At 24.3% G+C, this 15,071-nt stretch overlaps 1 protein-coding gene across 1 annotated transcript in view; it reads left to right on the top strand.

Moving 5' to 3' along the window:
* The first annotated feature begins 1,111 nt into the window (after positions 1-1,111).
* The window catches only part of LOC145829424 (uncharacterized), a 30,626-nt gene continuing 16,666 nt past the window's right edge, over positions 1,112-15,071 (top strand). Inside the window, exons 1-4 of the mRNA XM_082937205.1 lie at positions 1,112-1,406; positions 1,566-1,639; positions 2,428-2,489; positions 3,658-3,801. Of these exons, the coding sequence (XP_082793331.1) occupies positions 1,177-1,406; positions 1,566-1,639; positions 2,428-2,489; positions 3,658-3,801 (510 nt within the window). The 5' untranslated portion in view covers positions 1,112-1,176. The remainder of the gene's footprint in view (positions 1,407-1,565; positions 1,640-2,427; positions 2,490-3,657; positions 3,802-15,071) is intronic.

The raw sequence follows: 15,071 nt of genomic DNA on the forward strand, positions 1-15,071 counted from the left end.
ATGTACAGTTTCAAAGGTTTTTAGTTCTTTGTTAATATTTAGCATTAACTGCTATTTTATAACCTTTCTCAGTAAAGTTAGAAGTTTTTTAGTTTAAGTTTCTATATAAACTAAGTGTTATCTAGTCTCTATTTTATATAACGAAGTTAAAGTAAAGTAAAATGTACTTTGTGTCCTCAAATTTTTATTAACTCGGCTTGTAAAGTTTTGTGAAAATCTTAATAGCTGTATAAAAGCCATAATATAAAACTTGAGCTCATAAATTTCAAAAACCATGATTTTTGTTTGTATTTTATGTGAATAAGTGTTACTAATTTATTTTTGTTGATTAAAAAAATTTTGTTAGAAATTCTTTTTTAACTTGTTTATTTATTTCTTAATCTCTAAAATTTAAACGCTTTGAATATGCATAATGTACAAAAACAGTATCAGCAATTTTATCGATATTTTTATCATCTTGCATCGTAAAGTTAACAATTTTTTTTAAACTAATAAAAATTAACATCCAACTCTCAAGTCACTTTTGCAGAAACGATGCTATTTTTAATAAGTTCTAAATATAAGCTTCATTTCTTTATAAAACTTTTTTAATTTTACATTAAGAATAACGCCGTTTGTGACTACAAATGTTAGTTAAGCAATAAAAGCGATGTCACAAGCATTGAAGTAAGTTTAGCTATATTCAAACAACTGGAGAGATCTCGACAAAAATAGACTTTGAGTACAAGTAGTCACAATTTATTACTACAATGTTTCGAGCTACTAGCCATATTAACTACAAAAAAATAGTCAACAGAAAAAATAGAAAAAAAATTTTTTGTGTTAATTTGTTTTTTAGATAAAAATCATGTCGCGGTACAAAACAATTTTCTTGACGGGTCGTAATTGGCTTGCGCGCAACAGTTTTTCACGCTAAGTTTTTTCACTTTATATTAATATTGTTGATATATTTTAGATATTTTTACTATATTCAAATATAATTAATCAAGCTCTCTTGAAAATTATAGTTTTGAAACACACAAGTAAAAGTAAAAACTGTTTTTTATATCTTGTTAATTGTGCGTGTTATGAATTTAGTTATACTTTGTTACAGATTTAGGTAACAGTTAGTAAACAAGCTTTAATGACTTATAAAATAGTAGCAATACAAGTTTGAAATCAAAAGTTCAAAAACTTATGATGTTTGCGAGTAGCAGTAATAATATACCGGGGAATCCCTTATCAAGCGACATATATTCAAACTCCTCATCCCAAAATCAATTTACTCCTGGAAACACAACTGGAGGAATGCTTGCCTATCCTTCACCATCGGCAACCTCTCTTCAACCCCAAACTCCCTTTTTTCCTCATGCCCCACCACCTCCTTACCATTTAAGAGGGTCTATGATCGGACAAAATTTATCGAGGTTATTATTGAGAAATCAATTGTAATTAATTATTTGCTTTATGTACAAGTTTTATTAAAAGAGACAAACTATTTAACTAAAAAGTCGACTTTAAACAAAATCAGGTGTTTTAATACTTATACTTTTTACAAAAAAAAAAAACAAAATTTACACTTATAGAGTTTCCCAAACGTTTGGTCCAGTAAGGTATCTTGACAGTATAGGGTCAGCATCGCCATACAGATTTTCTCCAGGTTCGTTAAAATATAAGATTAAATATGTTGTTTTCAATATTAGATAACACTTTAGTTACTATAGTTTTATAATCTTTTTTATTTCTATTCGTAGACGCTAATTTAAAAGAAATTTAGTGATTTTTTAATGCTTTTGGTTTAACCTACAATTAATAATATCTTAAATTTTTTTTTTCTTTCTATTTTGAAAAAATGCTTTTCGGTTCTTTTAAAAAGTACAACGTATCACTTCATTTTTGCAAAGCAACAAAGATACTTAAAATACACCTAAAAATTTAAGGTATACAAGTCTTATCTAGCAAAAAATATTAATTAAGTGTTTTCTTATAAAGATAAAAAAATGTGTTGTTTCATTTGTTAACTAGCTCTACTTTTCTATTATTTAGAAAGTTAATTTTACAACTTGGAAACAAATACTAAACTTTCTTAACTAGCTTCAAATTTCCACTACTACCTTGAATTGCTTGAAAATCATGCAAATAGTTAGCATATTCGCTGATTCAACAAAAAATTGAGGTAAAAATTTTTTTTTAAGTATTTATACCCTTATCCCTAACCCACCTTACCCAAACCTAAAAAAAATAAAAAAAAAAAAGATATTATTAAAATTAAAAATGACTATAATAAAAAAATTGCTAACTCAGCAAATATGCAAGTTATTTGCACGATTTTCAAGCAATTCAAAATAGTAGTGAAAATTTGAAGCTACCCTAACTAGCTTACTCATCTATTGTCAGTCATATCTAGCTGCAAGAATGCATCAAAAGGTAATAAACCTAAATTTTCAGATCAAAAAAACCACTCATCCACAGTTATAACTCATGGAACAGAACAAAGATCAGAATCAAATGTAAGAAGTTATATAAAAGATATTTACTTATAATACCAGTTTATTAAAATAATATTACATTTATTTTCTTATACATTATCACATTTGACGTTATTATAAAAACTGAACAAAATAAGTTTATTTGAATGAATTTTATCTATACTATTGAACTCTTAGAGATAAATATTGTTCAGAAATTAATAATTAAAAAAGTTATTATTATTATGAATCAAAAGAAGTCTATTAAGTAAAACAAATGTAAATTATCTTGAAGATTTTTATATAAACAATTGAGGAATTTTAAAACTAATCTTCTTTAAAATAGGTTTAAATAATTTTTAATTTGTGTACTTGAACATGTTTAGAATTAAATTAGTTACATAATTACTAAAGTTACATGATAAGTTACTTTTTTTACAACCATAAGTGGTAGCAATATTATTCCTAAACTCTTTTATTAGTGTTAATATAAAAATTTCACATTCAAAAGTTTTTTGTATTATATTAACTTAGTTTTTCTATTATGTTTTACACACTAATTTATCTAAGTCTTTCAAGGTATGTAAAATAATTAACTAAATATTAAACAAGTTAAAATATGTACTTTTTTGTTTTATAGTCAAACATGAGTATGGTTTCTTAACTTTTTCTGTTCAAATTTAAAGCAATATTTTTATATCTACTTTACTGAGGGTAGTATTAAGATAAGTTTCTATGGTGGTGCTTATTAATACTCTTAGTTTAATAATGACATTAAAAAAGTAATATGGTTATAATTACTTTAAAACTAGCTAAGCAAAACTTAATGTAATCAAAACAAGTTTATATGATCATTTGAAATGAAAACTTTTTTTAGTCTGACGTTTAAAATAAAGTCAGTATATTATTTTTTTAATTTTGTTACTAAAACCATTGTGTAAAATTTTTTTTGTATAAATAAATTCTATATTTCTAAATTAAACATTGGAAAAACACCTAACAAATTTCTACGCAACTTGTTTAGTTAGTGATTACAATATTTGTCCCATTAAAAACAAAAAATAATACACATTTTTTTAAATTTGTTAAATTTTTATCTTATTTAATTGATAGTTTAAAACTGAAATTTAATAAAGAGTTTGACAACCAATGTTCAAAAAAATATCTTTATAACAAATTAAATATATAACATTCTACTTTTGTTATTTAGACTTCAAGAAAGAAGCGTAAGGCATGTGGTCATTGTGGTCCATGCCAAAGGAAAGAAAATTGTGGTACTTGTATGAATTGCGTCAATAGGGCAAAAGGAAAACAAATTTGCATTTATCGGAAGTGTGAAGTTCTTAAAAAGAAAGTAAGCTTTTTATTTAATTAAATTCATAATTAAAAATAAAAATAAAACTATTTAGTTTTAAATGAAGTAAAAAAAATTGTATATTACTATAGAAGTAATTTTGTTATTTGCTCAATTTTCAATTTTGTTCTGGAAATAGTTAACTGTTTATTGTTAAGTTTCATATTAGTTAATTTTATAGAAATTATAATTGTAGTTAAGTTTAAAAAAAAATTAAAGAAAGTAAGAAAATTAAAGTTTTTTAAATGCAGAATGTACATTGAAATTTTTTTTTACTCCTTTTGTATTATTCATAAACTTATTATTGTCTGTAGAGTAGGTTTCACAAAATTTTCATATTTTACTTTACGTTTACTTTGTAAGAATTACAAAACCTCATGTTGGTCAATTTAAATAAGAAGTACAGTTTAAAGTATAATTAGTAAAAGCCAATGAAGATGTTACTATATTTCCATCATATTCTAAAATTATCTAATTAATTAGTTGCTGCTACTGTTCAGTGTGGTCATCAAGTGATAGTAGTTATATAAAATTGAGTTACAATTTCTCTTAAATGCACATTCTTCATAGGTCTCTTTAGTGCTTTTTTCTTCTTCAACATGATTATTGACACTTTTGAGTTAATAGTACAGTAGGGCTTTAAATTTTTCCAATAGCTTCAAACTTTTGAAATGTTTTTTATTGTAAACAAAAAGTCACTCAAAAATTACTTTTTTTTTTATAAAACTTTATGTAAGTTTTCATGAGTTCTAAATTAAATTAGGTTTGATTTTTGCTGAAATTACTTTTCTTCCAATTGTTTTCCCTTGTTGATATGTTTAAAATTTGCAAAATTTCTTGTAGAATGTTATATGCCTAGTTTATAATTATATTTTGACTTTTGCATTTCTTGCTTTCTCAATATTTCTTTATTAAAAACAAACTTTATTTTACTTTTTATTATCAAAAATCAATTTTTTTGGTTTTTATAATATTGAAATTAGTTATTTACAAGTTAATCCCAGTTTTATTCACAACATTATTTATTTTTGTAAATTTACTCGTTTAAATAGCTAAAATTAAAAACTTGGTGAAACAAGTTTTAAGTTAAAAAAAAACATTTATGTTAAAGTCTTATTAAAGATGATGGGGTATTTTGGTAATATATTTATAAATGAATGGTTATCTCTTTATAGTAAAAAAAGGTTGTAAGCATATCTATCACCCAAAAAAGTTGTATAGCTATCAATGAACTAATATTTTTTAAATGATTACTGAAAACTAGCTAAACGTTTTGCACGTGCAAACTTCCAATCATATATATAGAGTAGGCCTAAAGCGTCTAAATATTGATAAATGTTTATGTTTCAAGTTCAAAAGTGACAGCTTCTGAAAGAACCACATAAAAGAGACAGCTAACATAAATATATAGCAAACTTTGTAGATTTTAAGCAATAACATTCTATATGTTGACACCAAGAAGTTTGTGCTTGAATCATTATACACATTGTTGAGTCATCTAAAATACATGATGTAATGCTTTGGCTATATTATTTCCGTCATAACTGTGAGAATGGTTGTATAAGCAATTTACAAATGTATTGTCTGTGACCTACTTTATTGATTGTCCTATTTTTTGATTGGCTTAACTTCCATTTAAATTGTATAATTTACTACATTAAGTTATTTAGGTAAGTGCAACTTTTGCCAAATGAATGAAGACCAACTATGTTTTTCAGTTACAATGATCTTGTAATATGACGTCATTGCTTAATTATTCATGAGAGAGTAGATAAGATAGACTAAATTTGTGGTATGTATTGGTTACTTGTTTTTCATAGATTAATATTAGCCCGTTCATTGAAAGTTATAAACAATGCATTTAATTTAAATGAACTAATTTTATAAGCTGTTTTAAGAAATAGCTCAACAAAATGTATTGAGTTAACTTGATCTATTTTAGAAATATTTAATCTATCCTTTTTCAGAATTGAAAAAAAAGTACTTCGAAAAGTAAATTTAATTAAATTGAGACAATATATAAGTTCTAAAATTATTGTAGAATTAAGACGCATTATAACTTTGTTTTTTAAATACTAAAACAAAATACAAAAAAAAAGATACCATCACATAAAAATTTGCATTTTGTAGTAGTGATATCTACATGACTAAATTAAGTCCTATAAATAAATATACAGCCCGAAAACACACTTATTTAAGAAAGTAGCAAACAGAGTATAAGCAGCCTTTTTAGTGTTGTCTTCATTAAATTAAATGTAGACCTTTTTTAAATTTTCAGCTGTTAAAGTCTTTGTTTTTATTTAAAGTTACATACTTTTGTTTAAACTTACATGATCAGGGTATTTCCATTGCAAAACCTACCAGTACTTTGATTTTGTATTAAATGTTTGACTACTAAACAAAAATTCCATTTCTACATAATTTCATCACGTTTTAACGTTGAACTTCATTGTTAAGTTGTTTTGGTAGTGAAGAAGTTTATTTTTTATATAGAAGTTTTTTTTATATTAAAAATGTGGCTTCAGAATTCAACTTAGTTATTAATTTTTTAATAAAAAATTTAGCTTTTTGAGCAATTATTTTGTTTACATGAGTGTAAATATAAACATCAGTTATTGATAAACATAATGCATGATAATTATTGATACAAACTTATAGGCTTAAATTAAATGTTTCAGCGTTTTTGTTGTTTAACTAAACAAATAGCAAGTACTTTAAGCCATGCCCATCATAAAAAGCAAGCCATTGTTTATAAGATGCTTACCAACGGAAGTTATTAATCGCATGATTTGGTTGCTGTTCTTTGTTAAGTAATGGCTGGCTTTTAGGAGTCGCATACTTTCAATTATTTTTAGTAAATATAAAAATTAGCTTTCAGTTTATTTTAATTAGAAATTATTTTAAGAAATAAACAGCCATATAAAAAGTAAAAATATTGATTGGAAATGCATTACTTACAATGTAAGCATCTGATTCTAATAATTTTTGATAGAAAAACAAATTAAATTTCCATTACGAAAAAGCTTTTGTAAAAGTTTTAATTTCTTAAGTGTAGGCTGCTGTTGTCTATTTTCTAAAACTTTTTTTAGTGAAACTATTTAACAAAAACATTTGTCAAGTATAAGAAAATTTCATACATTAGCTTAGGGTGAAAACTAATAAAACTTTTTTTGAACCATTTAAAATATATACCACAATAAAATATAAAATAACTTCAGTTATACCAAAGTAAGCTGAAGTTAGACTGGATTTCTATTTAAAAAAAATATTTTGCATCTTCTAAGCCATATTGGGCTGTTCATGTTGTTTTTACAACTTTGCTTTTTTGAAACTTAGCTACCAGATATTTTTAAAAGCTTAAATAACTCTTAAAAAACTTAAAGTAGTTAATGATAAATAAGTTGTTTTATTTTTTAGGCTGTGGTAAAGGTAAGCAAAAAATAAAAAATCACTACTACACTAAAAGTTATATTAATATAAAATGTATGTTTTTAACACTGTTTCTCCATATTTTAAAGTTTATTGTTTTTAAACTAAAAATTAACTTACTATATAAGTCATTTTTAAAATTGCTTTCCTTTGAAATTTATCTATTTAATATTAATTTTTTTTTAGTATTTGAGAGTTTTTTAACTATCTAGAGAATATTTCATGAAATGTTTAAGTCCATAGCTTAAAAATTTTAGATATGATATAGTTTTATTAGCTTTAAAAGTAACTTTGAATTTAATGACTAAAAGTAGTTTATACATTTTTTACATAAATTTTACTACAAAATTACTATTAAATAACAAACAAAAAAAATCTAATTGAAATTAGAAATGTATACAATTAGCTTGTATTCTGTAAACTATAAGTACTAATCTAGTTTTTATTTTTAATTATTAAAATTTTTTTTTTTCTTTTAATTATTAAAAGTATTCTTTTAAAGAAGTTTTTTTTTTTTGCTATGTAATTAAAACAAAACTTCATTAACATTTTGTGCTAAAAGACCTTAATAAATACAACTATAATTTGAATTGCAAACATGATCAATTTAAATTTTTTCAATAGACTTTTTAAAACATGTGTTTAAAAAAAAAAATTAAAGGTTTTTTGTCATTGATGATTTTTGAAGATAAAGAAACTAGTATTGTTGAAAGTTTAATTATAAAGTAACAAGGTTTTTTATTCTTTACAACATTTAAACACAACTAATATCTACAAAGCAGTGTCAACCTTAAATTGGAACTTAAAGTAATTTCAAACTGGCTTATAGTGTACAGACTTAATCTAAGTATTTATAGTACTAAGTGCATGCTCTTTATCATAAATATAAATTAAGTGTGTAACTCTGTAGTATATGTCAGAACTTACTCATAATTAAATATATTATACATTTGTTGTTTTTATGAAACATTGGTCTGAGAAATAGCACAAAAATTAATAACCAGCATGTTAATTCGCTCAAAATAAACAAATCAGGTATGCATATATTTGTAAAACCCAACGTGTGTCAATTGTCTATTGTTGTAATCTCAGCCACTACTACTTGCTAGCATAGTAGTTAGCAAGCGATAGAATCGGTTGATTTGTTAGAGAGCGCGCCAAATTACTATGATGATGTGCCGGCATAAAACACGTGCTGCTGTATCGTGAATAAAATTGAATGTTTATTTCATCAATTATAGGATATTTAATGAAATTACAATAAATGATTTGTTTAAGTATATATAAAATTATTTTGTAATCAATACGTGTCATATACATGTTTTGTTAGTCAAACTGTTTTTATAGTTTTATATCTTAAAAAAGAATTACTTGATAATTATTTTAAAGTAAATGATAGTTATTTTTTATTTTTATTCTATATAAGTGTACTATTTTAATTTTAAATAATTGTAGTTTTGATTAAACATCAATCTATCTAATAAAAAACTTATAGTCATAAAATTAAAAAAATGAAGTCTTCTAAAAAAAGTTGACTACCTTCAGCTACCAAGTGTGCTCAAATTCTTCAGTCGAAAAATTTTTTGGTATAAATCTTAAGACAAACGTTAATGCACTTTAGTGTAATTGCACAAACATTGCAAATGTCAAGAATTTATTTTTATTGAACTGCATAGTATGGTGTGGGGTTCTGGCAAGGCAATGTGGCCTGGCTGAAAGCAAGCTGTTTCTAACAACTTATCGATTAGACCAAAGCCTGTTCTGTGCCTTACTTGACTTTAAAACTTGCAAAATGCAAAAGATGGCCTCTTTTGTTGAAAAATAATGTAAATTAAATTACATCTGTCTTAACAGTAAAAGAGATTTTCATATGTTGAGCTTTTAATATGTTGAAAAATTACACTACAGTAAAAATGCAACAACTTACTTTATTTTTAATTAGTTTAACCCATAATTACAACAGTTGTACTTTAGTTGTCATGAAATCATTTAATAGTTGAAATTCAAAAGTATTTGTTTTGGATCTTATTTCTATTTTTTAAACATATAAAATATTCTGCACACTAAGTTATTTAAGAAAAAAAAAAACTTATGCGCACTATTTTTTTGAGTATTATTAGCATGTATTTATTTTAACATAAATTTATCTTAATTATTATTATTACAAATTAAACGTTTTATCAAACATTTTAAACATTTCAAATCATCCATGGGTTGAGTTAAATCAATTTAAAGGTTTAATAATACTTTTTTAGTATATACTTATTTATTTATTTTTGTTAACTTCAATACTTTCTGTGAGCGAGCACTGCAAAAATTAAACGTCTACAGTTTTTCAAAAAAACTAAGCATATAAATTTAATTGATGTTTATCCGAACATTTATGTATTAAAAAACTAGTATACTATTTTTTTACCTGTTATTATCTACATAGGAATGCTATTTAACTTTATTTAAGTTTAATAAAAAACGCAGTCTTGATTAAATGAATCCTGATATAAACAGTACTGCAGCAAATTTATTTTGCTGCTATATATATAGATTGTTTTTGCTTTTGGATGAGTCATGCATGTTCGCCGTTATGTTGCCTTATGTTCATGCTATGGACTGCGACTTAAACAAATCTTTTGACTTATTCATAAGTACTTTTTAGGATTTATTTAAAAATAAACTGTCTAAAAGTGCTTAAATTGTAAAATTTACTAGTTAAAAACAGCTCTGTGTTTTCAATTTGTAGTTTCATACACGTATAAAATTTATTCTTAAGCAATTCCATAAAAATCTTCTACGGTTTCTATTTATACTTGTACTATTAAATAAATAACATTATTTAACTTTACAATTAGAGACCTATCTGTTTAGGTTAAAGCATTTTATTTTTAAAATATTGTAAACTTACGGTATACACATATTCTTTTTGTTAAACCAATATTAGTTAAAAATATTTCAACCAGCGATGAAAAAATAAATTTTTTATTTTATAGATGGTTTAGATTCGATTTATTTTGAATAAATAACAAATAAAAGTATTGCTAATACATTTGAATAGGCCATTGTTGTAAAAATAGAATCGCCAACGCACCATGTTATTACTTGTTGTTGTTTGCCTTTTTATTGTTTCTTGCTCATTGTGTTCTTGCCGGATTTGCATTTGTTTATGTTTTAAAAGCGGTTGACTGAAATTGAATTCTTACAGTGAAATTAAGTATAATCTGTTTTATATTGCTGTTAATGCTAAGTTTATAAATTTATACAAAGTTCAACATTCGAATTTTTTCTAAACTAATATTATATAAATTTATACTATAATACTTAAGTTAATGATTTTATCTTTCAAGTTTGTATATTTAAAAAATATAAGTAAAAGTTGTATTTGTTAATGAAAAATTTAAAGTAAAATAAATTATAAATAATTATTAACCTTATAATTGTTATCAAAATATTTTGTTTTGAAATCAGTAGTAAGGCTAAAGTATTATTTTTCCTGAAGCTGTTGAACCATAACAGTTTACTTTGAACATAAGTCCAGATTTTTATTTCATTTACCAGTTTGTTTACTTAGGTTTTTACAAACTGATTTAAATTCATAAAATGTCGTAGTGTTTGCTTGCTAACAAAAAAGTAATTAAAGCTGACGTTTTTGCGCTAACTAAGAATAATAGTTTGACACAACTAACTTAAATTTGCTCACTTATTTTCATAACATTTCAACCTTTAATTTTTTCAAAAGGTATACTTAAGTGTGTTTAAAGTGGGGCCTAAATTTGAATTAAGCAATTGTTACTTCTTTGTTTCATTACTATTTGAATAAATTCATAACTATTTCGGTTCATTAAGTCCTTTTGTAAGTAGTTATTGACCACTTCAATACTTAACAAACTTAAGTTTCTGTAAAACTTGTTTTTATTTCTGTATTTTTTCTGAAAACAAGTTTTTTATTAAAATAATATTGGTAAAACAATGTTTGCTATTGTTTTAATCAATATTTATCAAACCTGAAAATAGAACTATGCACTCTGAACCGATTAGAGATTTATTAAAAAAACATGGTATAACTTTTTTCTTTATAAATTAAGTATAACTTTGTTAACATAACTTTTGTAAAAAACAGGTTTAGTCAAACTAAAGTAAGTAAACAGTGTTGGTTACTCTAAATAAAAATTACATAAGTTGATTCCAAAATTAGCTGTGAATAAAAAAATAAAAGTTATAGAAGCTAAAAATTTTTCCTATTAATTAAAAAATAAAGTTGTTTAAACGATTTAGTTTATTAGAATTAACAAAACATGAAATGTTTTCAAATTAAAGCAGATTTAAATATAGTAAACAAATGTGAACAGTTTTAGTTACTTGAAATACAGACATTTGAAAATAGTTCCGAATTCAAACTTAGTTATTTGTTATGATCCGAAAATACGTAAAGATTAAAACATTGTTTTTGACAGCTTTAAAAGGTTTAACTGATAGGCTAGTTGTAACTTTATTAAAAAGATAAAAAATAAAATTAGTATTTTAAATCATTAGCATGTATATAAAATATCAATAGTTATACTTATAAATAATAAAAATTACTAGTATCAAGTTTTATCAATGTTATAAGCGAAAAGTGTTATCTGTTAAAGTTCGAGTTGTACAAACGGATAAAATACAACTAAAAGCATTTTTAGTATGACATTAATATTGCGATACAAAGAAAGTAGTTTTGCTTTTCTGCTTTAGCTTAAAAAACGGCAGTTATTTAACAGCAAATTGCCACTATAAATTCAGTTTAAATTCAACTCCAAGTAAAATAAATTAAATAAATTTAGTTTAGTTTTATTTCTACATAGATTATTGTTTTTTTAAATTCTATTAAATGTAAATCTTTGTATCTTTAAGAAGGAAGTTACAAAATAACTGAACCTTTTATAAAAGTTAAGCAAGTTTAAGTTCCATTTGCATAAATGTACTGTGCATAGGTAGCTACTATTTTGTTGTTTAAACTAACTACTAGTTTTAAAAGTATGGTGTTCATTCAGTATTACTTTGTAGTGAAATAGTTAAAAGTTTTCTTGATGTTAGAATCTATAAATAAAAAGTATTTTACAGCACCTATGTTTTAGTTGAATTTAGAAATCAAAAATGTTTTCAATAACTCAAAAAATCGGCATTATTACAATAATTTTTACTGTGATAGCTAATAAGTTTTGTTTTTTACCTTATTACCTTATAATCTTAGCTACTTAATTTAAAGAGTCTTATAAATTAATTGCTTAATATTTAAATAAGTGTTTGTTCAGCACAATTTATAGGACAATCAATATAAGTGACATACATTAAATAGTATTTTGTAAAAGCTATTTGTATAAACTTCAGTATGTATTCTCTCGACAATCTATTTGCGGTTAATGGTTAAGCCACAAACTGCATAATGCTGCTTCTCTATGTTTTGTTTGTGGAAAGCTTATTCGATTGTCCTGGCCTCAATTTGATTTTAAAGCAAATATTAGTTTTATCCTTTTCTTTACCAATTACATCAATTAAAGTTTGTCTATTTTTTTGTTTTTCTGAAAAAAAATCGGTTAATAACTGTAAGTATTTGAATTACATAATATTTATTGAAAATTTTATAAAATAGTTGTACCTCTGTTTTTAAATATCTTTAAATACCTTAGCATTTTATAAAAAGCTGATTTGCTAGATTTTAGACTTTAATTTACTATTTGATGTTCACATGTTTTCTGTGCACGAATTACGTATTATTTGGTAGTTACTTAAAGCACAACAGAACTTGCTCATCACAAAATAACAGCAATTTAATGAAAAATTTTGTTGCAAATATTAAAAATACTGCCTCGTTGTTCTAATTTTCGTACTAAGAATTTAAGAAGTTGTAAAACTTCTTTTAATTTAAAGTACCAAACTAATGTATTTTTAAAGTTTATCTGGTTATTAAGTAAATATAAAACTTTTTCAAGCGACTTTAAAGTTGTAACAAAAAATAATCTTAACTGAAATTCAAAAACATAATTCAATATTTTTTATATTTTTATAAACTGTAGTAATTTATTATGAAACGTTCATATCAAAATATCTTTATTATAACTCAAGTTTACAACACGTGCACAAGTTTAAATTACACTCAAAATAGCTAGAGTAATTTCAAATTGTATAATGCCTTAATATTTGTAATTACACTATTTTAGCTAAATAAAGAAAAGCTTAAATAAAAAAAAAATAATGTTTTCTAAATAATACTGCAAGTCAGAATAACACCTGGCCACAAAATTTGCAAATTCGACATTCAAAATCGCAAACATCAAAGGCTAATAAAATAGCTTTTCTTTGCCACTAATGACTTCTCGAGTTGCGTGATTTTGTGTTGTGTGTAAGCAAGACAACGACTCTTAACTTTGTTTCGTATGCAAGCAAATTATATTTGCTAAATTGCTAATAACCAAGTGTCTGACTCAATTTTCTTCGGCCAATTATAGAAAGACTTGGTTGCTATGCCAATATTTCTATGGGCTCATGTAGTCATCCAAGCGTGACTTATTTATTCACCCATTGTTCTGTGGCCGGATACATTAGCAGTCGCATATGAATGGGAAAATGTCAGACTTTCAGTTTACTTTATTAAAATTATTAGAACTACTGTGTTGTTAAATAAGCTATGATGTAGCACTTAAGTTTTTGGCTTAGAAAGTAGCACTTTTACAAAATTTCAATATTTTTTGTGATCTTGTCATAGAACTTAAAATTTCATTACTCTTACAATTTGAAAAAAAAAAACTTATCACCACTACACATTTAGTTGTTTGGAAGCTTAAAGTTTCTATCTTATAAGATTTTCAAAAATAGTTAGAAGTATTTATTCAAAATATAAAATAATTATGTCAATGGTTCTAAAGTTCTAAAATTAAAAAATAATTTGCTTAATTGCTTGAATTTATTTTCATTACATTTTCATAAGAAAATAAACTTAACGGAACTGCTATAATGTAATACTTGGTATAATTTTTAAAACTTTGTCGGGCTTTTCATTGCATATAGTCAATTTAATCGAATATTTTCTTTTTATTAAACATAAAAAAAAAACTTTTTTGTAGTTAGTTTTTGTATAAAAAAGTTTTTCTTATTAATGCGTATTAAATTGGTTCATGTTTCAAAACACTTATTTAGATGAATAACTTAATCTTTTATTAACACGATACAGTTTTATCTGGTTTAGTTTTATTAAAAAAAATCTGACATTTTTCATTACTGTATCTGATTTCTTTGTGTTGATGAAAACAAACGTTTAAGTTAATTCATTTCTTTTTCACTTAAAGTTATGTTTTTCGCAAGCAGTTTTTAACAATTAGAAAAAATGTAGCTATTTTATAAAATTAATTAGAATAAAATTATAAAAAGTATTGTAGCCATGTTGCGTGTAGTGGCGTACAAATAAAACGTGATATATTAATTTGATGGTACAATTTATTTATAACTTGAGACCATAAAAATTTATTATACGTTCTACGCATTCATAGACGTTTTTCTATTAACATGTGTATACATATGCTTTTTTGTTGATAACTATTTGAACATGTTCATACAAAGCAAATATAAATAAAAGTGTATCTATACTTATGGCTAAATGTGTACTCGAAATCGAAATTTAATGTATTATAACTCTAATAAACTTTATGTTAATCAGTCTATCGAAAGCTTGTGGTTTGATGATCGAATTGGTATAATTAAACCTTTATGTTATCTTATTAAAACTCAATAAAGTTTTTTTACCATTTTCTAGACATTTGTTGCAAAAAAAAGTCTATAAAAGAATTCAAACTTTCTAATATAGTTCTTGTCTATCTTTG

The sequence above is a fragment of the Thalia democratica genome, chromosome 2 (genome assembly GCF_965202585.1).
Source record: "Thalia democratica chromosome 2, ktThaDemo2.hap1.1, whole genome shotgun sequence".
Taxonomy (NCBI): domain Eukaryota; kingdom Metazoa; phylum Chordata; class Thaliacea; order Salpida; family Salpidae; genus Thalia; species Thalia democratica.